This window comes from Dermacentor silvarum, chromosome 2 (assembly GCF_013339745.2).
Source record: "Dermacentor silvarum isolate Dsil-2018 chromosome 2, BIME_Dsil_1.4, whole genome shotgun sequence".
NCBI classification, from domain to species: Eukaryota; Metazoa; Arthropoda; class Arachnida; order Ixodida; family Ixodidae; genus Dermacentor; species Dermacentor silvarum.
Genome location: NC_051155.1, coordinates 65,385,307 through 65,407,218, shown reverse-complemented (window position 1 = coordinate 65,407,218; position 21,912 = coordinate 65,385,307). Strand labels below are relative to the sequence as shown.

At 48.3% G+C, this 21,912-nt stretch overlaps 1 protein-coding gene and 1 pseudogene across 2 annotated transcripts in view; one reads left to right on the top strand and one right to left on the bottom strand.

The window, feature by feature from the left end:
• Positions 1 to 520: 520 nt before the first annotated feature.
• LOC125943045 (chymotrypsin-elastase inhibitor ixodidin-like) overlaps positions 521 to 21,912 on the top strand; it is a 231,087-nt gene continuing 209,695 nt past the window's right edge. The window contains exon 1 of one of the 2 annotated variants that reach the window (XM_049661377.1): positions 521 to 967. In XM_049661377.1, the coding sequence (XP_049517334.1) occupies positions 959 to 967 (9 nt within the window). In that variant the 5' untranslated portion in view covers positions 521 to 958. Of the gene's footprint in view, positions 968 to 7,357; positions 7,520 to 21,912 lie in introns of those variants that run through there. The other variant, XM_049661376.1, reaches the window with a different exon arrangement.
• On the bottom strand, positions 3,020 to 4,084 carry LOC125943044 (uncharacterized; annotated as a pseudogene).

Genomic DNA, 21,912 nt, shown 5'->3' with positions numbered 1-21,912 from the left:
CCGTGGGATAATAATTGGTGTCCTTCAAGACAACTGAAAGTTTCCTTTACAAAAGTGAGATGCCGTATATCGCCTCTAAATTTTTACTTACACATGTCATGGTCTCGCTGTGTCCCCTTTATGTTCTTCTTGCAATGCACCTGAATCCAATCAGTATTTCTTCTCTCGTGCCGCCGATTTTTAAGAAAAAGAAAACTCTTAGAAATTCAATTTCGAAAACTTGGGCTATCACTAATCTCGCCACCCATTCTTTCTTTTGGGGCGACTTCACGGCGATCCAACCACAGCGATGCTTCCCTTGCAGGTCACAATTTCATCAGAGACACAAAAAATACCTTGCTAAATTTATAGAATTATGAATTATTCGTATTATTTCACTTCTTTATATAGAAATTATTGTATCTGAGAATTTTAAACATAATTTATCTTTTATTTCTGCTACGCAAGCTTAGTTTTTGTTTTAATTCTAATAACCATAGCTGAAACCGCCTGCTTCTTGGCCAATCTCCCGTAGTGGGTATGAGGCAATCTTTGGGCGGCGAGATGACACGAGACGAGGCAACGCGGGGAGAAGAAGAAGACGCGCCAGAAGTCATAACGTTAGAATAGGCTCCGCGAATTTGTTTTGGTTTTATAAGACCAGAAGTACACGTGTAACTCCCTTTCGCTGGGCTGGCGGTCGACATGGAGGACAAAGTAGCCGATCGCAGCAAAGCATTCACCGATAATTCCGATGCAGCTTCAACGAACGAAACTCAGTTTGGGACGTCGCGGCTGCGTACCAAGTCTTCGAGAAAGAAACGCCGTCGGCGCTCCCTGATGTACGCTGCGTCCAAGAAGTTGCCGCCCCGTCTTCCCCCTCCACCGACGCCCGAGGTGCCAACGTCCGCACCTGTTGCCACCGAGCCTTGCGCGCGCACCGACGAGACCGGCGCTGCAACCAGAGAGAATCCAACGCATGTACAATGTAAGTGCCACTGAATACTTTCGCAAAAAACAAAAACAAAACGTACGTTCTCAAGCAGCATAATGGATAGTTTCCATCTGGCTGCTTGGTCGTCAAGCAGGCGGGCCACCAGCCGTACACGCATAAACCACTCTACACGTTCAAATCACTTTACACTGTGGTTATGTCGCGATGCCGTTTTCACTGAGTACGTGGAGATGTGTTTCCCGCTTCCTGCTCCAGCGGCGGCCGCCATGCCGATGTGAGCGTACTGGTAAAATGATCAAATACGTGTTCCTTGAAGGACGCCAGGCCATTTAACAGGTGATAAATTAACCGGGACCGGTATTATAGTGAATTGCACAAGAAATGGTACGTCTGAACACGATTGCACAAACTACAGGAAGAATCACGGCATTCCCGAAATCTGTTTGTCAGAGCTGCTTCCTAAACATGTTGAATAAATAGATACGCGAGAACAATGCTATGTCCCTATCGCGAATTTTACGACAGTGGCTATCGTGAACTTTAGAGGTAGGCGAAGAGATGCGAGGAACACGCCTTTGCAAATCGCGCTCAGGTTACACGAAATGAAACAAAGTGAAGGCAGCAATAGCTTGTCATGTTTCTAAACCAAATAACTATACTCGTTCCGACATTCCCTTTGCAAGAGTGAAAATAAATTAGTTCTATAGTTGAAATACATGGATGATGAACTGGGGAGCTTCCCGCCCTTTAAGGTGAATCGATTAGTTCCAGCGCTTTGTTATCAAAACATGACGCATAAAAGCTCCTATTCACATCCTCCTTAGTGTGTGCGGCCAAAACACAGACAGCCGGTTTGGCCCGCATGCAGAACAGTCTGCATGCAAAACAATCGCACAGTTCTGTCGGCCGCGCGCCCTTGTGTTGTTGTTGACATATGTGTTTTCTATGCAGACAATTTACGCTCTGTCCTGTTTCCGCGCTACCAATTCGCGAATTTAAAGGGACACCAAAAAGAAACCGGAAGTTGAGCTTTAATGGTAAATTATCCTTTCACAATCACAGTCATACCATTCTTACGGCGAACAGATGTTTAATAAGCGAGAAAATAGCGAAAAACTGAAGGATAGGTGCTGACGCCCCTTGGAATTTCCCACACTACAGGTTAATGACGTCGGAGATCACAAACGCAGGCCGGTCGCGATTGGTCGAGAGCGATTTATCGCTGTTAATAAAACGCAAAATGAAATACACCTTAAACGTACATGAACAGCATTTGCCAACTTTTTAAACCGTTTCAAGCGAGGAAGTACAAGTTAAGCGCAAAGTAAATAAATATAAAATGGAATGGCGCTGTATCCGGTCGTGACAGTTTCGTAGTTTCGTTTTTGCTCAACGCATCATCGTGCTAGCATGTTCCCCTCTACAGTGTATGGTTGCGTGTTGCGTGGCTCGAAAAACGTTGACTTCACGGGAAACAGTCAGAAAATGCCTCCTGTGTGTAGTGTTGAGGGCTGTATCAACGGCGCATGGCGCTTGCTCAGGGGCAGCGGCAGTGTTGACCCGATTGTGTCCTTTCATGTGGTGCCGCGCGATGAGCACCGGGTCCCCGGCGTTCGCAATGGCTTAGTGCTCTGCCGGTGATAAAACGGCAAAAGATCCAGAGAAACCAATGGTGTGATCTCTTCATTTCTCGCCCTCGGATTATGTATATAATCCTGCCCTCAGAAAGCATCATTGCGTGCCCCAGAGGCCAGTCCTTTGTCGAGCAGCTGTTCCCTTAATGCGGCCTTCATCAAACCCCCTACGTGTGCCCCTGCAGCAGCAAACTGACGGCTCGGTGAGTGCTGAATGTCATTAAATAAAGCCACGAAAACTTCGGCGTCGGCTGCGCATGGCGCGGGTGAGCGTGGCCGCGCGTGCCCTATCTTCTAAGCAATATGCCATGAGGAGTACAGAATCTAGTTGTGGCGAGGGCTTGTAGCTTCGTCTGTCTGTCTGTCTGAAAAACCTTATTGAATGTACACGGAGGAAGCTTGAGGTGGCCCGGAGGGAGCCACCTCTCACACTCACTAGGTGCGCTCCTCATTACAGGAGCCCATTGGCGGCCGCCGCGGCTTGTGCTCGGTCGACTGCAGGGCCTTCTGACTCGCTAGGTCGGAGCAGCCGAGCAGGGCTGCCTCCCAGTTCTCCCGGGTGGGGTTTGGTTTTGGGGTGAGGTTCGGGGTTGATTGGCATGCCCACACCACGTGAAAGATGTCCGAAGACTTCTCCGCACAGTGCGGGCATTTTCCTGTACAGGAAGGATCAAAGTGCTTTAAAACTGCCGGGCACAGCAGTGTTTTGGTGTAAAGGCGGAGGAGTGTATGTTCCTCTACCTTTGTAAGGCCCTTACAGGGCTTAGGATAAATTGCGTGGCCGAATTGGTATAGTTGAGTAATTTTTCGAAAACTTAGGGCCGGATTGGGTTCGGGATCCATTTCGGAAGGGTCTGAAGGCGGTGCCCGGAGAGTGAGTGCGCGGGCAGCGGCGTCTGCCGTTTCGTTGCCTTCGAGGCACATATGAGCAGGAGCCCATACGATCGTTCGAGATTCGGGGGCCCCGAGGTAGTCACTGTTTTGATGGATGCGAGACGCAATGAGAGGAATGTACCCCTGTTCAATATTTCTACAGGCCCCTCTCGAGTCAGTAATGATGACGCGCGAGTCCTGGTCTGCAGCAGCTAGCGCGATGTCGACTTCCTCCACATGTGTTATGTCTTGAGCTCTGAATGTTAGGCCATTCACCGCGACGTTTTCATGGACAACTGCGGCCGTGTACCACCCCCCATGGTGAGGACCGGAGGCGTCCATGTAGAAGATTTTGTGTTTGTTCCCATAGTAGCGGGCCAGTGCCTCCGCCCGCGCAAGGCGCCTGCCACTGTGGTCGTCTCGTGTCATGTTGGCCGGAAGAGGCCACACGTGCAGGGCGTATCTCCAGACTTCGGGGATGCGTACGCGCTCTTCCGTCAGTGTTGGGTGCTGGATGTGTAGTCGGGCTAATAGGTGGCGTCCCGACGGCGTCTTTGAAAGTCTTGTATATTGATTGGTCAAGTGTGCCTCCCGGAGCTCCGCGAAAGTGTTTACCATCCCCAGGCCCATGAGGCGGTGGTTGGACGTGGTAATCGGGAGATCAAGGGCACGCTTGTACATTTTCCTGAGAATCACCTCGAGGGCGTTCTCGTCATACTTGCGCAGGTGGAGGTAAGGAGTCGAGTAGAGGACTCGACTGGTGACGAATGCATGCGCCAGCCGCAAGGCGTCTTTGCACCGTAACCCCCCGCGTTTGTTGGAAACCCGGCGGACGATCCGGCCCACCTGGTCCCCCACCTTACGCAATTTGGCTGTTGTTGTATCAACTCGTCTGTGTTTGTGGATAAAGAGACCGGGCACTCAAATCTCATCTTGTTCGGGTATCGGGCCGCTGGCCAGGAATAGCTCCATTTTGTTGGTGCACTTAGGCGACGGGCGAATATGCACAAGTTCGGATTTGAATGGGGAGCGCTGAAGGCTGCAGCGGTGGGCGTAGGCGTCCACGATCTCCGCCGCTTGCTGCAGGTTGGCATCAATGTCTCCAACCGATCCGTGTTTGGCCCAGATGGTTATGTCGTCGGCGTACAGCGCGTCCTGGACGCCTTCGACCTTCGCCAGCTGATCCGGAAGCTTCATCATGGCCAGATTGAAGAGTAACGGCGAGAGGACCACGCCCTGTGGGGTACCTCTCGTTCCCAGTTGATAGGGGCCATGTTCTTCGTCTTGTATTCCGATGAAAGATTGTCGATCCAAGAGAAATTGCTTGACATACTGGAATGTGTTATGTCCACAGTTGGTCTCGGAGAGATGTTGCAGGATGATTTCGTGTGTGATATTTTCGAAAGCCCCCTTCAAGTCTAGGGCGAGTATTGCCTTATCGTTGAGGGGGTATTCGACAGGGTTGAGAATTTCTTGGTCGAGTTGACACAGAACATCCTGCGCGGACCGGTGCGGGCGGAAACCAAACATGGTGTCTGCGAATGCATTTTGGGTTTCCAGAAACCCAGACAGCCTGTCCCGTGCAATGGTCTCCATCAGCTTTCCCGCACAAGACGTGAGGGAGATGGGGCGGAGGTTGTCTGTGTTTATGGCTTTGCCGGCATTTGGAATGAAAGTGACCAGAGCGTTCTTCGATTCGATTGGGAGGGGTGCCTCACCAAGCCAGATCGAGTTGATGAAAGCGAGGAGGGTATCGTAGGTGGGGTCGGGAAGATTGGCAAGCAGTTTCACGGTTATCTTGTCCCGTCCCGGTGCCGTTCCTCGTTTCATTTTAGCTAGGGCCGCCTTCAGGTAACGCAGCTGGATCGAACGGCTGATCCAGCTCCGCGTTCTCTGAACCTGCATACGAGTACGCGGGCCCTCGGGGGTCCTGTTGAGTGCAAAGGTACTGGTCGCGTAGTTTGTACGCTAATTTTGAGGTATCTCCATCGAAGCTATGAATAGCCCGTTGGAGATGTTTTTGTGTCTCGGCGCGTGTTTGAGTCGGGTCAAATCGCGGAAAAGGCGCCACGTGCTCCGGCTAGACATCTGTCTGGCCGCCGTGTTACAGCGGTCCACCCAGTTCGAGTCATCGAGCTGGGCCGCGTACTCTGCCTCTCGCTGGGTGAGCTCGGCAATGCGAATGTTGAGCTTTCGATTACGTTTTTGGCGGCGCCATCTGCGGACGAGGCTGTGCCGCGCCTCCCAGAGGTGCGGAAGGTGGTTGTCTACCTCCGGCGTTGCCTCCGAGAGTTGAATTTGGGTTTCCGTCGAACGGAGGTGTGTAACCAATTCTTGTGCCCACGCGTGGAATCCTTGCTCGCGGATAGATGCCGAATTGATGTATCTTTGCCGGAACTTATTCCAGTCGGGTGAGCCCAGCTTGTGCGTGTGGTCTTGCCAATGGTTTAGTCATTACGGTGGTAGTGATGAGGCAGTGGTCACTCCAGAGGGTTTCCTTGGTGTTGGCCCATTCTGCGTATCTAATGTTTTTGGTAAAGGTAAGATCCGGACACGTATCCCGGGTCACGGAGTTACCCACCTGCGTTGGAAATGCAGGGTCGGTGTGGAGAGTCAGGCCCAGCGTGGATGCAAGTTCCGCTAGCTTGCGTCCACGCTCCTCCTCACGCACGTACCCCCAGAGAGCACTGTGGGCGTTGAAATCGCCCGCAATCATCAGGTGGTCCCTGCCCGCAGCCTTTAGAGTTGGCTAGAGAGCGCTGCGAACGTTACATTTTCGAGTATGGGGGAACAGTATATGTTCAGTATGTGGAGTGGTGCATCGTGTTTCTTGAGCGGCAGAAGTGTCACCATCACATACGAATATTCAGTTTCAAGTTCCAAGTCGACTAGATTAGCTGTATAATTTTTATGCACACAGACGCAGGAAGAGGGGTCCTGCTGGAAGGTGATGCAGCTTGTAAGGGTGGCGCCGCTCCCTGGCTCCTGGAGGGCAACCACCGCCGGAAGCGAGTCGAACGTTGAAAGGAAAAGGCGGAGATTCGCCCGCTTCGCGCGGGACCGGAAGTCCCTACAGTTCCAATGGACAATCTTCGTGAGCGCTGTGTTCTTGCCGCTTAGGTCGCGTTGAAGCGAGAGGCAGCAAGAATTTCAATTCGCTCGCTGCTGCTGCTGGCGCTCTTCCTCACGCCAGCGTTTTGCAGCGAGTATCCGCGGTCATGAAGTCAGATGTGTTTGTTTGCCAGTGCGCACGTCACACCATGCTTGTTAGTTTAGCTAGTAAGTGAATGTTTACGAGTTTATACGGCCGGTAGCAGTACTATCTCACTTCGTATAGCTGTCTAATCATTTGCTATCGCGATCGATGATTCGCCTTTGGGGCGAAACTGCGAATTTTTGTAACCTGGTTTACTTTGAACGACTTCAAACCCGTCAATTCACAATATCAGCCTCCATGCACAACTTGTCCAGCGATTTCAAACAATTTCTGCAGAAATAGCACTTGCGTTATTGAGCAGATCTTTTGCATAGCCTTAACGAACTATGTCGTCCAACGGAAGACGTTGCTATGTGAGATGCGGCCTTCTCCAGCATTGCTGATAAGCGGACAATATTTCTTTACTAATCGGTTTTCTTCGAGTAGTTGTAATTATGTGCTCCAGCTGTTTCGATTAAAGGTGATTTAGTCGATCATTGGTAATCAGACGTCTGACAGTCGTTATATGTAGCGCAAATGATGTCACCTATTCATGCAAGCAATCTAACTAGTGGAGGGAAATTTCTCTCCATGCGACTGGCACGCTTTAAATCTTGGGCTGCCGTGTGTTTCGCAGTGGAAGCCAGCGGGCCACCCGTTGTTTTCACCGATCCATTGTCTGCACCACACGCGTCACTGTCGGAGAGTACAACCTTGATTGTTGAAGGGGACCGTGGCCGATCGGGGAGCAAGATGGTGGGCTTTATGCCAAGGGCCACTCTCAGCTTAGTGCAGCCGCCACAAGCCGCCGGTGGTTGCGCGATCGGCGATCTTTCTTCACCTCACGGGCTCCCGGGTTCATACACCGACTCACCAAAAGAGGTATGGAGTACACTTTGTGGAGACGCTGTTGTTGAGACTAGGAAGTTTCGAAAACGTTAGCGTAAACAAGGGATACGTAATTGAGAGCGGTGCGAACACGGACATCTAAGCGCGAACTGAACACTTTTGTCAAGAGCCGAATTCCGACGTGATCAGGAAATTGTAGGTGGTGTTGCAGGTGATAAGGATCATCCGTGAGCAAATTTAGAGGCAATGGGGTGAATCAGGTGTGTGGTGGGAAATTGTGTCACTGTAGGCAATTGCTTGCTCGGGCTTATGTGACGTTTGTATAAAAGTACCGGGTAAGAACTTGTGGATGTGTCGTATTTAATTTTTTAAGGACCCTGGAAATAGCTTCAATAGCTCGCTGCCGAAATTTGAAAGGTAAAGTGTTGAAGTGAGACACAAAAGGCAACGTAAGTGTTTTTATGAGTTATGCTACGACTATTCACACGACACCAATAACACTTGACGTAAAATAATTATTCAGTACACCAAAGAGAACATTTGTATTTGCACAGTGGATGCTTAGGTAAATGTGCACGGAAGGATCATGGAGCACTCAGACTAGTGCCAATATATCGCCAGTGTTGCGCAGGCCCCAAAAGTGCCCATAAATGTTGGCAAAGTTTGTAATATTTGGTATAAGAAAACGTGTAGACGTTTGATTATGAAATTGTCACATGAAAACTTACTCATGCATGCTGCTGACCTTCCAGGCATGCAAGAACTTTTTTTTGCCGTTACAAAAGGTAAACGTTCACAGCGCTTATTGCTATGGCAAGCGCGTGTAAGGTTACCTCCGCCCCAGTAGAAGGGGACACTCACTTTACCAGGCGGTGCCGGCGGCATAGGCATTCCTGCGCAGTTTAGGCACTCTTAGGCGTCTCGCCGCAGTAACCGTAACGTTGTTAAACAGGGACCCGAAGCGTGCTATGCTTACACCAGCAATTGCATTGCACTGCAAGCGTAGAGCTTAAGTCGTGCTTACATCTTGCCCGGGACTGAAATTTTAAGTTGGAGCAAGAAATTTAAGTGTCGACAGCGTGCTAACGAGCGCGATTAGCGCATAGACGTGGAACGATATAAACACAAAATATACGAGCACAAGAACAACGCGAGTTGCGATTTTACAACGCAGGCGCACCTGACAGGACACCTGACACGCGCTTTTGTAAGTTGGTTGATGATAGCTGTGACAGGTTATCTCAATTACGCAAAGAGCTACCGAATTGCCTGTCTAAATGCTTTTTTTGTCCCCTCCACTCAGCACTTGATGAGCGATATGGCCACGGGATGCCCGTTGGGGATGTCTGCTGGCACGGAATCTACTGCCCTACGTACCCGCAGGATGACCGTAAGATGTGAGTGAAATTAATTTTCTCACAACACTGCATGAGAATTGACACAGCGCCGACACATGCCCACAAGTTTTCGGAATGGGAAAACTAGTAGACATTTTAAATATTGTGCCGCTTGAGAAACGCAACCAGCAGCAAATATTTACATTGTGCGAATAGTGTAAACGCCACATGGGACACCTCTTACCTGTAGAAGGCATAGTACTATGTGACCAATGCGCCATCTTCCACCAAAAACTGCATGACAAGCATTGTGCCCCGCGCTGCGTTGCGCAGCGCTGATGCTTTAATGTGTACACGATGGCAAATAAGTTCTGTAGAATCCGAGAAAGTGGAGGAACAGTGATTAAAAGGGAAATTGTGATCCATCCGAATTTAGCCCGAATCTACAAAAGAAACCCATGCGCATTTCTCAGAAAAAGAACTTTGCAGCTGAGGAAAAATTGGTCCTGGACAAGCACGAATTTTTCCACAACTGCGAAGTTTTCTAAAAAAAATCTGTATGGGTTTTATTGGTGACTTCGTGCTACAATCGAGTGGCCGATAATTTTCTCTTTTAATGTGTCCACTGTAGGTAGGGAGTTATTACAGTGTGGTGCCGCAGTGGTAATCTTTATTGCCTTAAACGCATATTTCAATCACGCAGTACTCACAGCGCTCTTCCCCATCATGGCCGACAAAACAAGAAAAAAAAAACATTCCGAAAAATGCAAACGTTTGTGTCTCGTTCTTACGTCGTATTTCTTCCGCTAAGCGTCAAACAAATATGCGAGCGCACTGCAACATTTAATAAATGAAAACCCAGTGGCACAAAGCTTACCAACGGAAGCAAGGAAATGTTCTTGAATTTATAACGCACATCTCGTAGTATAACTAGGGTTGAGCGTTTTCGTGTCCATGTTCCAAGGATTTGGCGTATTTTGTACGTTTTTATTGCCATATAAAAATTTTGTTTTGTTGTAAATACAATGTTGTAGGTGTGTTTTTGCCGACCCTTTTCGGTAGATACATTTTTGCATCAAGCTTGACGTTTCTTTAAACTTTCCTGACACTGAAAAAAATAACAACGGTACATACTGCCATTCAACGCACTATCCGGGACCCATAAGAGGAAAAAGTTTTTAAAAATCGCTGTACCACACTCATATGCGGGAAACGGTTATGAGGGACGATGTTTTTGATGTTTACTAAAATGTCTTCAGCTCACTTCTCCTTCCTAACTTCTCACTATGTATGCTCAGGTTCCATTTTGTGGACTGTGCTTCATGCAGCACGCTCTGCTGCTTTTGATGTCGATGCCTTCAATCCTCGTTTGCATACTTGTTTATTAATTTCATCTCGTTGTGCTTGTTTATTCGGGCGTCTACCCAGTTGCAGACACCCACTCTGAGGGAGTGGCAAAAATGTTTACGCACGCAGCCACGCATGTCATTACGCAGTGCCGCAAGTTGTCTATAATCGATAAGAAAGACAGCAGAAGCCAGCGGCAGCCAGCCGCTGCAAAGTGGGAGGAAGAGGAAAAGGAAGCGTTGCCTTAAAATCTTTTTGAGAAGCAGAAGCGCACTATCAACAAAACAGCGCCATATGGTGGCACGACAATTCAGGAACTATTAACAAGCTTGTTTTAATTAATACTATTACAATGGGTCTACTAGTAACATTATGCGAATAGAGAGATCCTATACTAATCATATTTTCAAAATATGGTTGATCCCTCTTTCAAAGAAATCGGTAGAACACGAAAGTGAAACGTGTCTTCACAGAAGCTGTTGCATGTTTATTGTACGTGAAGAATTAAGTTGCAAGTAGCCATCAGCGGCACCCTGCCACTGCACAGTAATTCTCGAGAGCTGCCACCCAAGCGAAAATTGTCGAACGACTCGCGACCTGGAAAAATCCCTCGGAGACACTGCGTTGCATGCGTCAGAGCTCTACGCAAAGCCGCCATAAGCCACAGGCGTTCTCAAACCGTACGAGCGAAACCGAACGGGTTCTTAGTAAACGACGCTTCCTGAACTCGTGGTTCGCTGCAGTGAAAGTCGCACGATTTTCGGGTGTCGGCAACCGTGTTGCAGGTTTGCTTGGCGCGCGGCGTCGTGTTACCGAGCGGCGTCCTGTTGCCGAGTCGCTTCGTCGAAGGTGCGAACATTTGGTCCGGCTCCGCAGTGTCTTCGGCAGCCAGTTCAGTTGCGACGCGCTCACCTTCAGGAATGCGGATGGCAGAGTTCGCAACGTGCGCCGCCAACGCGCGAAGCCGTTGTGCTTCACGCTGGCGTGTATCTCGCCGGAGCAAAGCGAGATTCGCCCGTCCGCGCCGTTTCCCTCCTGCGCCGCTCAGTGCAGCTGTTTGTTAGTTGGCGCCATCGCAAGCGAAGCAATATGCGGCGTGTAAGCACTGCTGAAGCATGCTGAAGCTGCACTCCGTAGGCGACGAGGCGTCACAGGATAATCCGAAGCGACAGACAAACTATGTGCGGACACTGCGTCGTCACCTCAGCACCTCAGCAGAGGGACTACACCGCTTACACCAGGCTACACCGCGTTGGAGCCTACGCCCCTCCGTTGCGCTGATACTACTGGGGCGCTATAACGTAAAGTGCCCCTGTAGGAGGTCGCCTTTGTTCGCTTTCAAAACCAATAACATTGTCTACATTTAGTGGTTTTTCTTATCTAATTGACTCACAAGAGGCGAGGAGCACGCTTTAGTGGAGAGGGTTTCGATGCGGCCGAGCCAGCGCAGTGAAAATAGATAACCGCATGAAGACGGTGGTGCCGGCTTCTCGGATTCGTCCGCTTCGCCTTACTTAGCATGCGGTGGCTGGTTGAAAATCGCGGCGGCGTGCAACGGAAGGATAAGAATGCCGCTAAAACGGATCCTCAGCAAGTAAGCGTTGGCAGAGCGATCTCCTATGCATGCCGAAATGGCTGGATAACGTTTTACTGCCACGCAAGAAGGTTTATCATGTGCAAATAAATATATGCTCACTGGCAGGTGCGAATAGCGAGGACCTGAGCGATCGGCGGGCAGCCATCTATTATTCCTTTCAGAACGGCGCAGTCTGTGGCTATTTAGAAAATTTTTCAGTTTTGTTCGGCATATTAATGCATTTTTTTTCGCGTACACGTCACTTTGACGTGATGAGTTTTCGCGGTTTTGTGAGGTCGCGTGACAGACAGGCGAAGTGGGCTTAGCCAGAAAACATTGCACCTATAGCAGAGGGCTAATGGTGAAAAGGCGTCGAATCAGGAATGATTATTTTCATTTTGTGCGGTTTAATCTTGCATATTCAGTGTGTACACGTTACATCAGATAGGGAGATATCGCGGTTTTCGTGACGTCGTGTGACAAACAGGCGAAGTTGGGAGTGGGCCGAAAATGTTTTGACCAATCGTGGAGACTGATTGCAGAAATTAGAATAAAAACAGTTTGGAATCATTTTACGTTATAGTGCCCCAGAAGTTCTGTCCGCTCTCGTTGGTGTCATGATGCAGTATTTGGCTTCACCGCCCCTGGATGGCGGCACCATCCCTGTCAAAAAAGCATATTTTACGGGTACAAACTGATTACTGAAAGGCCGAGCTCAGGTCTTCGAACACATGTCGGCGCATTTCATAGGTCCAAATCAATCTGTGGGAAGCTGAAGTGATAATGCAGAATAAAGGCTATTCATGACCTTAGATGAAAAAAAAAACAGGCAAGTTTGCACTCGGTCGTGCAAAGCTAAGGCACAGCGAAACTGTCGATCCTCAAGTCTTAGTGGCGGCTACTGCTAGATATTAGCTTGGTTGCTGCTAGGTCTTGGTTGCTGCTGGGTTCTAACTTGGTTACTGCTAGTTTCTGTAACTTGGTTGCTGCTAGGTTTGTAAGTAGGTTTTGCTTAGCCTAGTATTTTGCTATCACTTTGCATTACTGGACATGAGGATCGACAGTTTCTCTGTGCCTAAGCTTAGCACGACCGAGTGCAAACTTGCCCGTTTTATTGCGATAGCAATTACATGGACACTTCAAGCGGATTTCTGCCGTCAGCGTCGCCATCGTCGTCGCCGCCGTTAGGTTCCGTATAAAGTCCAAGGGCGATAAAATCGTCGCCGCGCGCCGTATGTGCGAGTGAAAGCGCGCGGGGGACGCGCACTTTCACGGAGAGGAAACGCACGGCAAAGAGCAACGCGACTTCCTGAGGCCGTGGGGGTATAGGAGGGAGGGAGGGGGGCGACGCTGTGCTGCGGCACCAAATGCGTATTTGTCAACCGGGCTCAAGGGGAACTGGCGACGCATTCTCCCACGAGAAAGGAGGAAAGCGGCAAGCCAGCGCGGGAAAAGGGGAGGGGGGCGTCGACTTTTACTCTAACTGCGTACTTTGCGCCGATGCGGGCTGCCGCGCGCACCGTATCTTGAAAGCGATCTCCAGACGGCTTACCTTTGTATGCGCTGCACTTTCGCCGTTCAGTTTCCGTTGAAGCGATATACCGCACGTACATTCGCTCGCTGCGGCGGCCGCGCTTGTTCACCCCAGAGTTTTGACGGTGGTTGTCATGGAGTGTGATCTATTCATGTTTGCTTGTGCACGCTGACACCACGTTTGTTAATTCAGTTAGTAAGCGAATGTGGGCAAGTTTCATCATCAGCCTATATTTTATGTCCACTGCAGGACGAAGGCCTCTCCCTGCGATCTCCAATTACCCCTGTCTTGCGCTAGCGTATTCCAACTTGCGCCTGCAAATTTCCTAACTTCATCACCCCATCTGATTTTCTGCCAACTTCGACTGCGCTTCCCTTCTCTTGGTATCCATTCTGTAACCATAATGATTCACTGGTTATCCATCCTATGCATTACATGGCCTGCTCAGCTCCATTTCTTCCGCTTAATGTCAACTAGAATATCGGCTATCCCCATTTGTTCTCTGATACACACCGCTCTATTCCTCTCTCTTAACGTTAGTCCTAAGATTTTTCGTTCCATCGCTCCTTGTGCGGTTCTTAACTTGGTCTCAAGCTTCCTTGTTAACCTCCAAGTTTCTGCCCCATATGTTAGCACCGCTAGAATGCAATGATTGTACACTTTTCTTTTCAACGACAGTGATAAGCTCCCAGTCAGGATTTGGCAATGCCTGCCGTATGCACTCCAACCCAATTTTATTCTTCTGTCAAATTCTTTCTCATGATCAAGGTTCCATGTGAGTAATTGAGCTAGATAAACGTACTCCTTTACAGGCTCTAGAGGCTGACTGGCGATCCTGAATTCTTGTTCCCTTGCCAGGCTATTGAACATATTTTTTGTCTTCTGCATGTTCAACCCAATTCTTACACTTTCTCGATTAAGGTCCTCAATCATTTGCTGTAATTCGTCTCCATTATTCCTGAATAGGACAATGTCATCTGCAAACTGAAGGTTGCTGAGGTATTCGCCGTTGATCCTCACTCCTAAGCCTACCCAGTCTAAGAGCTTGAATACTTCTTCTAAGCATGCAGTGAATAGCATTGGAGAGATTGTGTCTCCTTGCCTGACCCCTTTCTTGATAGGTAACTTTCTACTTTTCTTGTGGAGAACCAAGGTAGCTGTGGAATCCTTGTAGATATTTGCTAAGATATTCACGTATGCCTTCTGTACTCCTTGATTACGCAATGCCTCTATGACTGACGGTATCTCTACTGAGTCAAATGCCTTTTCATGATCTATGAAAGCCATATAGAGAGGTTGATTGTACTCCGCAGATAACTCGATTACCTGATTGATGACATGGATATGATCCATTGTAGAATATCCTTTCCTGAAGCCAGCCTGTTCTCTTGGTTGGCTGAAGTCAAGTGTTGCCCTGATTCTATTGGAAATTATCTTGGTGAATACTTTATACAATACTGAAAGCAAGCTAATGGGCCTATAATTCTTCAATTCTTTAACGTCTCCCTTTTTGTGGATAAGTATAATGCTTGCGTACTTCCAGCTCTCTGGTACACTTGAAGTTCTGAGGCATTGCATATGAAGGGCTACAAGCTTTTCAAGCATACCTCTTCCATCTTTGATTAAATCTACTGTTATTCCCTCTTCTCCAGGAGCTTTTCCCCTGGTCATGTCTTTCAAGGCCCTTCTAACTTCATCGCTAATTATAGAAGGAGCCTCTGTATCCGGTTCATCACTATTTCGAATGAAATAGCTTGGCTGTTTGGGGCACTGTACAGGTCAGTACAGAATTCTTCCGCTGCTTTTACTGTGTCATCGAAATTGCTGATGATATTACCATGCTTATCTTTCAGTGCATACATCTTGCCTTGTCCTAAGACAAGCTTTCGTTTTACTGATTTAATGCTGCGTCGATATTTTACGGCTTCCTCAATCTTTCCCACGTTATAATTTCGAATATCCCTTACTTTCTTCTTGTTGATCAGTTTTGGCAGTTCAGCGAATTCTATCTGATCTCTTCAGTTGGACACTTTCATGTTTTGTCGTTTCTTTATCAGGTCCTTTGTTTCTTGGGAGAGCTTACCTATTGGTTGCCTTGGTGCCCTACCTGCCACATCGATTGCTGCTTCTGAGATCAACCTAGTTACGGTTTCACTCATTACCTCTATGTTGTGTTTATCTTCCTTTTCTAAAGCTACATATTTGTTTGCAAGCACCAGCGTGAATTGGTCTGCTTTTACCCTTACTGCCTCTTGGTTGGATTGTCTCCTCTTGACTGATTTCACTCTTTCTCTCTTCAAATTGAGATAAATCCTAGACCTCACTAACCTATCGTCACTGCACTTTATACCTTACCGAACACTTGTACATCCTGCACTATGCTTGGATCGGCAGAGAGTGTGAAATCAATTTCATTCCTTGTTTCTCGATTAGGGCTTTTCCAGGTCCACTTATTGTTGCTGCGCTTCCTGAAAAAGGTACTTATTATTCGGAGTCTATTCCTTTCCGCGAATTCTACTAACATCTCTCCTCCTTCATTCCTAGAATCGATGCCATAGTTGCCAATTGCTTGCTCACCAACCGTCTTTTCCCCCACTTTTGCATTGAAGTCGCCCATGACTACAGTATACTGAGTTTGCGCCTTTCTCATTGTGAATTGAACATCTTTATAGAACTGTTCTATTTCTTCATCATCGTGACTAGAGGTTGGTGCGTAGGCTTGTACTACCTTCATTTTGTACCTCCTATTCAGCTATATTACGACGACTGCTACCCTCTCTATAATGCTGTAGAATTCATCAATGTTGCCTGCTATATGTTGTTATGGACTAGAAATCCTACCCCGGATTCTCTCTTATCTGGAAGACCTCTGTAGCAGAGGACGTGGCCGTTAGTCAGCTCTGTGTGCACGAGTTCTTCTAACCTCACTAAGGCCAATAATATCCCAGGCAATGCCTGATAATTCTTCAAATAGTCCCGCTAAGCTAGCCTCACTCGAGAGGGTGCGCGTGTTGAACGTTGCCAGGTTAAGTTTCCATTGGCGGCCTTTCCGCACCCAGAGATTCTTAGCACCTTCTGCCGCGTAGCAGGTCTGACCACCGCCTTGGTCAGGCGCTCCGCAGCCGCTGGGGACCGAGGTCCACGAGTTAAATGTGTTCAAGTTTATGCAGCCGATAAAACTACTATCCCTACTCCGTATTGCTCTCTACTAATTTGCTATCGCAATTGATGCTTCGCCTTTCGGGCGAAACTGCGACATTTTTTTAACTTAACTACGCATCTAGGGAAGGTATTCTCGAACGATCATTTTCGGAGGTACCTTCCCTTTCGCGACATTTTGTGTGACTAGCCCTGGACGTGTCGGCGCCTACGAGCGACAGCGTTCCTGGCATGCCACAAACGCAGGCAGGCTAACCAAGGTTGGCACAGTGCCAAGAACGCTGCTGCTTGCGACGCCGAAGGCATTGGAGGCTAGCCGCTCGATATCTAGCGAAAGTTGACACTAGGCGCAGCCCCTTTTATGGCAAACTCCGAGACCAAGCGCGTGCACACTGGGCCTTTACGTCAGTTATGACGTAGATGGTTGCTAGGCGACAGGTATGAGCTATTTTCGGTAGCTTCGGCGTGGCGGGAAAAGGTTTACCAGCTGCTGTGGTAGCTCGGTGCGGCGGCTGCGCGAGTGTTCACGTCGGTAGCCGTGGCTTGGCGGCGGCTGCTGCGTTGCTATTGCTTCGGCGCATGCGCGGCTAACCGAGGATGGGCCATTTGGTGCGCAGCTGTGGCTTGGTGGTTGCTAGGCAACGGTGCGGAGTTTTCTGCGGACTTCGGACGTTTGTCCTCCAGCTTTAACAGATTCGCTGTTTTAAAAGAAAGGTAACAAAGGCTTTAATTTCTTGTTTTGCATTTGAATAAAAAGAGTTGTAATTCTTCGTGTTTCTACAAAAGCAAACTTTTTCATCGCGAAAAAAAAATATACTTAACGTGGTGTGATACGGTCTGGCTGTTACAGGTGTTGCGATTTCATTGTTTCATTGCTCTTGATAATAATATTTTATAGTACTAACCTTGCTAGACTTGGGACTCTTGGTGTTCCAATAGAACCGGTAATACTGCGCGTGCGTGTCTATAAGGGTAACGTTGTGCGTTCTAATTTTATAGCAATTGCATCATTTGACCCTTTTTATTGCGATAGCAATTATATGGACACTCAAAAGCAGATTTCTGCCGTCGGCGTCGCCGTCGCCGTCGCCGTGAGGTTCCGTATGACGTCATTTGGAGATGAAATCGTCGCCGCGCGCCGAACGCTGTATGTGCGAGTGAAAGGGCGCGAGGGGCGCGTCTTTCACGGGGAGTGAACGCGCGGCGGAGAACAAACGCGCGTTCTGCGCCGTGCTCGCTTAAAGGGCTGCAGAAGTAGGCGTCTCTTTTCTCCTTTACAATCACCATATATGTAGAGCTAACGCGCCTTCTTCAGACGCGCGAGAGGCCGTGGGGGAGGGGGAGAGAAGGGAGGCGACGTTTAGCTGCGGCACCAAGTGCCTATTTATATCAGAGGCTCCAGCAACAGTCACCAACGCCGCACGCATTTTGAGCTAACGCGGGCAAAACGCCGATGGCGTCGACAACAGTTCTGCGTGTTGTTGCTACCAAAGCCGCTCACCTTACTTCGTATGACATTGCTGTGTTGCTATCGCATTCATTGCTTCGCCCTTAGGGCGAAACTGTGACATTTTTTTATTTATTACTCACACTGCCGATCACTTTATGGTCACTGCAGTACACTTAGATGGCTTCCACCTACACCGCATTCACAATGTTCTTCGTAGGCCTAAAATTATTCATCAAAAACTCTTCCGCGTGGGCTCGCGAGGGTTTATGTAGCAGCGCATTTCCCATCCTCATAATTTTCATGCCCACGTCAGAATATGCGCGTTTTAGCCAAAACCTACTTCTGCGTTAGTGTAATTTTTTGAGCTCTTCTTGCGGTAAGAACTATTTAGAACAGCCATTCTGTCGCGATAGCAATTAGGACACGCGTTCAGGCCGCCGCCGTTGTGATGTCAACGTAGCCATGAGCATGCGCGGTGGGCGCGTTAAGATTCAGAAGGGGTATGTAGATACGTCGTGTGTCTTGCTGCAAAAACGCAGAAGCGAAAACTAACGCTAAGTCACCATCAGCCAGCGTATGAGACCGGGCTAGCTGGTGTTTAATGTTTTTCGCGTTTTGCAACAACGTGGATCGCCCTCACGTTCCAACAATCGGCCCTGCGGAAACCAAGGCAGTGTTCTAGCTTCCACTGCCACCATGGCCGTGGTGCATACACTGGTCTTAGCGGCAAGGACCGTAAATGGTAAACTAAATCTAGCACGGACAAACGCTGACAGTTGTCTAAGTTTTCCCTCGCTCTCATCTCGTGTGCGCACAGGGGCTTTTTCTACAGCGCAGCTATATCTGCCTCGGTGAAACGTGCGTCCGTGCTGAGGAGTGGTGCCCGCAGGAAGCAGTGCGCATGCGCGAGAAAGAAAATACGAGTTGGAGAGGAGCTTGTAGCAACAGGAGAGGGAATGTCTGGGTCTTGCACGTCGAAGTACCACTTGTTGGTGACGTACATGCACCCTCGCAGCATCGGCGTCGAGTGCACACGCGCCAAGTGTGACGGAGCAACGCGAAATGGCACGTCTGGCTCTTTCGTAGCGTGGGTGTGACCAGTGTGTGACTTAGCGCAGACTGCGGGGAGTGCGCACGCGCTAAGTGTGAGGGAGCATGGGGTGAGGGAACGCCTGGTGCGCAGCCAATTGCGCGCTAGGCGTTGTAGCTCACGTGCAGATGTGAGCAAAAGTATGCGGACCACAGGCTCTCCGAAAAAACTGAATTTCTTCGTAATTAACAAGCATAAACTTGAATTGACGAGTGCACTGGAAATTTCGCAATGCCAAGTTTGGACTGCAATCCTCAATTTCAAGTTGCGTTCAAAGGCAGAGCAAAAAATTGGCTGTAGTTTAGCTCTGGTTCAACCTAGTCGAGTAGCGATAGCTACAGACACCCCGCAGCGCTTAGGCTTCCCTTGTAGTTAGACATGTTGGTATTAAACTTAGTGGTTTTCCACTAGACTAAGAAAGGAGAGACGTGGTCAACCAACGGGTAAATCCAACGGCAGGAGCGGTGGCCCGGCGGCGACCGCGACGAGCCAAGTCGCCGGAGAATCGAGGCCCGTGGTGTGACATTACACAGAGGGCGCAGCGAGAGCCCAACGGCTAAAACCCCTTAAAGGGCCCCTAAACAACCTCAGATGTTTTTTGAACATTTTAAGTAAACACGCGCACCGAGTTCAGAATGCCGTCACGATCAACGATGCCAAACGCTGGAGCGCTACGCGCCGCAGGCGCGCCACAAAAAAAAAAAAAAAAAAAAAAAAAAAAAAAAAAAAGAAAAAAAATGCCGTCCTCCTCTTCTGGCCTTACCGGTATCCCCAAAGGTCGTCGCGATGTCAGCAGGGTTAAAGCCCCTTGATCTTGAAAGTAGCGACACTCTCCTCCGCGCGCGCGTTTTCCTCCTCAATTCTCCTCGCCCGCCGGCTGCGCGCGCTGCGCACGGCACGCTATTGCGCCTGGGCTCCCGCGGACGGGCCGCAGAATTCGATGGAGGCGCATTATTTCGGGCCAGTTGCGTGCCCCAGTGGCGTAGAATATTTTGAAAAATGGTGATAACAGCATGGAGAATGCTGAAGGCAACATTTATGATGAGGCTGGTTTCATCTTAAAGCCGTATGAATGACACACACTGATGTAAAAGGAGCTTTGAGGCGAGTTCTATACTCCAGTTATTTTTTTATGCCACATGATACGCGGCTTTGTGCATCTGATCTAGTATTGCTTGTGGCAAATCGCTCTGTGTTTGGCAGTTTTTTCTTGCATGTGCGCGCATGTGCACCGCAGGTATTATATCCAGCTTGCCTTCTTATAATGAATTACTGGCGAGTGCATCGTCGATCCATGTGTTTGTCTCAATGTCAAAGTAGCTCTTGCGCTGTGGTTTCTGCATTGAATGGGACGGTTGCGCAATTTCTGTGCGATGAAGCGATGCCGGCAACCACTCATCGCTCACAATAACAGTAGCTCAGGAAAGGTATTTACAGATTATTCTTTAGGCGTCGGTGTCAATGAAGCTTAAAAAATACTCGGTATACCTATGGGAAAAGGCATTCTATATTTTTAGCAAAATAAACGCCTCTGGATAAGGTATTTTGATAGTTCACACTGACATACCGTTAAAATATGTAGTAGGATAGCTAAAATTGTGATTTTGATTAGCGGGGGGCCCTATTGCCGACGCATTGTATATAGATTGCGGGCAAGCATGCGGTGGTGACAGGATCTGCATAAAATATCATAGTTTCGTTGGCTGTGTCATTAAGCCACCGAGATAATTATTGCTGAAATTATTAGAGGCGGGACAAGGAGCAAGCAGCAGCAATCACTTACTACTGTCAGTTCGAGATTCATGCCGCTGTTGAGGGGGCTTCCTGTGCTTCACGACAGGTCGGTGGGTGAAAATTGTTGGAACTGCGTCAGGCTTTAGCTTTTTTTTCCAAGTTCTTGTAATATGCGTGGCTCAAATTGGTCTTTAGTGCAATGTAGCTAGAACATTTATCGAAGAGTTAATCACTCAGGCAGGGTGAATAAAACGCCCTTTATACAAGTACAAGTGCCTAATACACTGCAGTGGTAACCATCATTGCCTACACAATATTTCCTGCATTGCTACATCGTAACCATAATCATTATTTATTGCTTAACTTCATAGTCAAAGCGCATTGATACAATGACATCGGCTCGAGTTACATGGATGGAAAAGGTTTACCCACAGAACAAAAGCGAATAAAGGTGATTTAACGCATTCACTATTAAAGCGAAAATTCGCGGCCCCCGCCTAGAAGTCGATATCAACAGCAAGGGTGCGCGATCATGTGAACACCTCCTGCACATTGCCTGTATGCGTGAGACAACCACATAATAATCGTCACCCACTCACGCATGCATGGCAGCCCAGTTCAAAGCAAATTCAAGAACTGAAAAAGATCACCAGGTGTCCTTAGCTATCGCCTAAAAGACTCGAATGCGAGTTTTGTACAATCTATTGTAATTCACCTCAATCCACACTAATCCACCTTCACGCACCTTATTCGACCTTAACCCACTCTAACCTTCCTTAATACACCTTGATAGAACTTCATCCACCTCAATGCACCCTAATCGTCCTTAATCCACATTATTCAACCTTAAACCACCCTAATCCTCCTTAATACACTTTAATCGACCTTAGTCCAGCTTAATCTTCCTTCATGCACGTTAATCGACGTTAATCCACCCTAATCTTCCTTATTATATTTTGATCCACCCTAAACCACCCTAATCCAGCTTAATCGTTCTTAATCGACCCTATCCCTCCTTATTTAACCTTAATCAACTTTAAACACCTTAATACAATCGTTAATCAGTCAGGAATTTACTTTGCTAATCATTAATAATTTATTATACACGGCTGGACATGATTTGACTCGCTTCTGGCCTTCATTAGGTCACGTTACTTTCTGTACCTCAAATGCTCACCTTGAAACATATCCAACTAAGG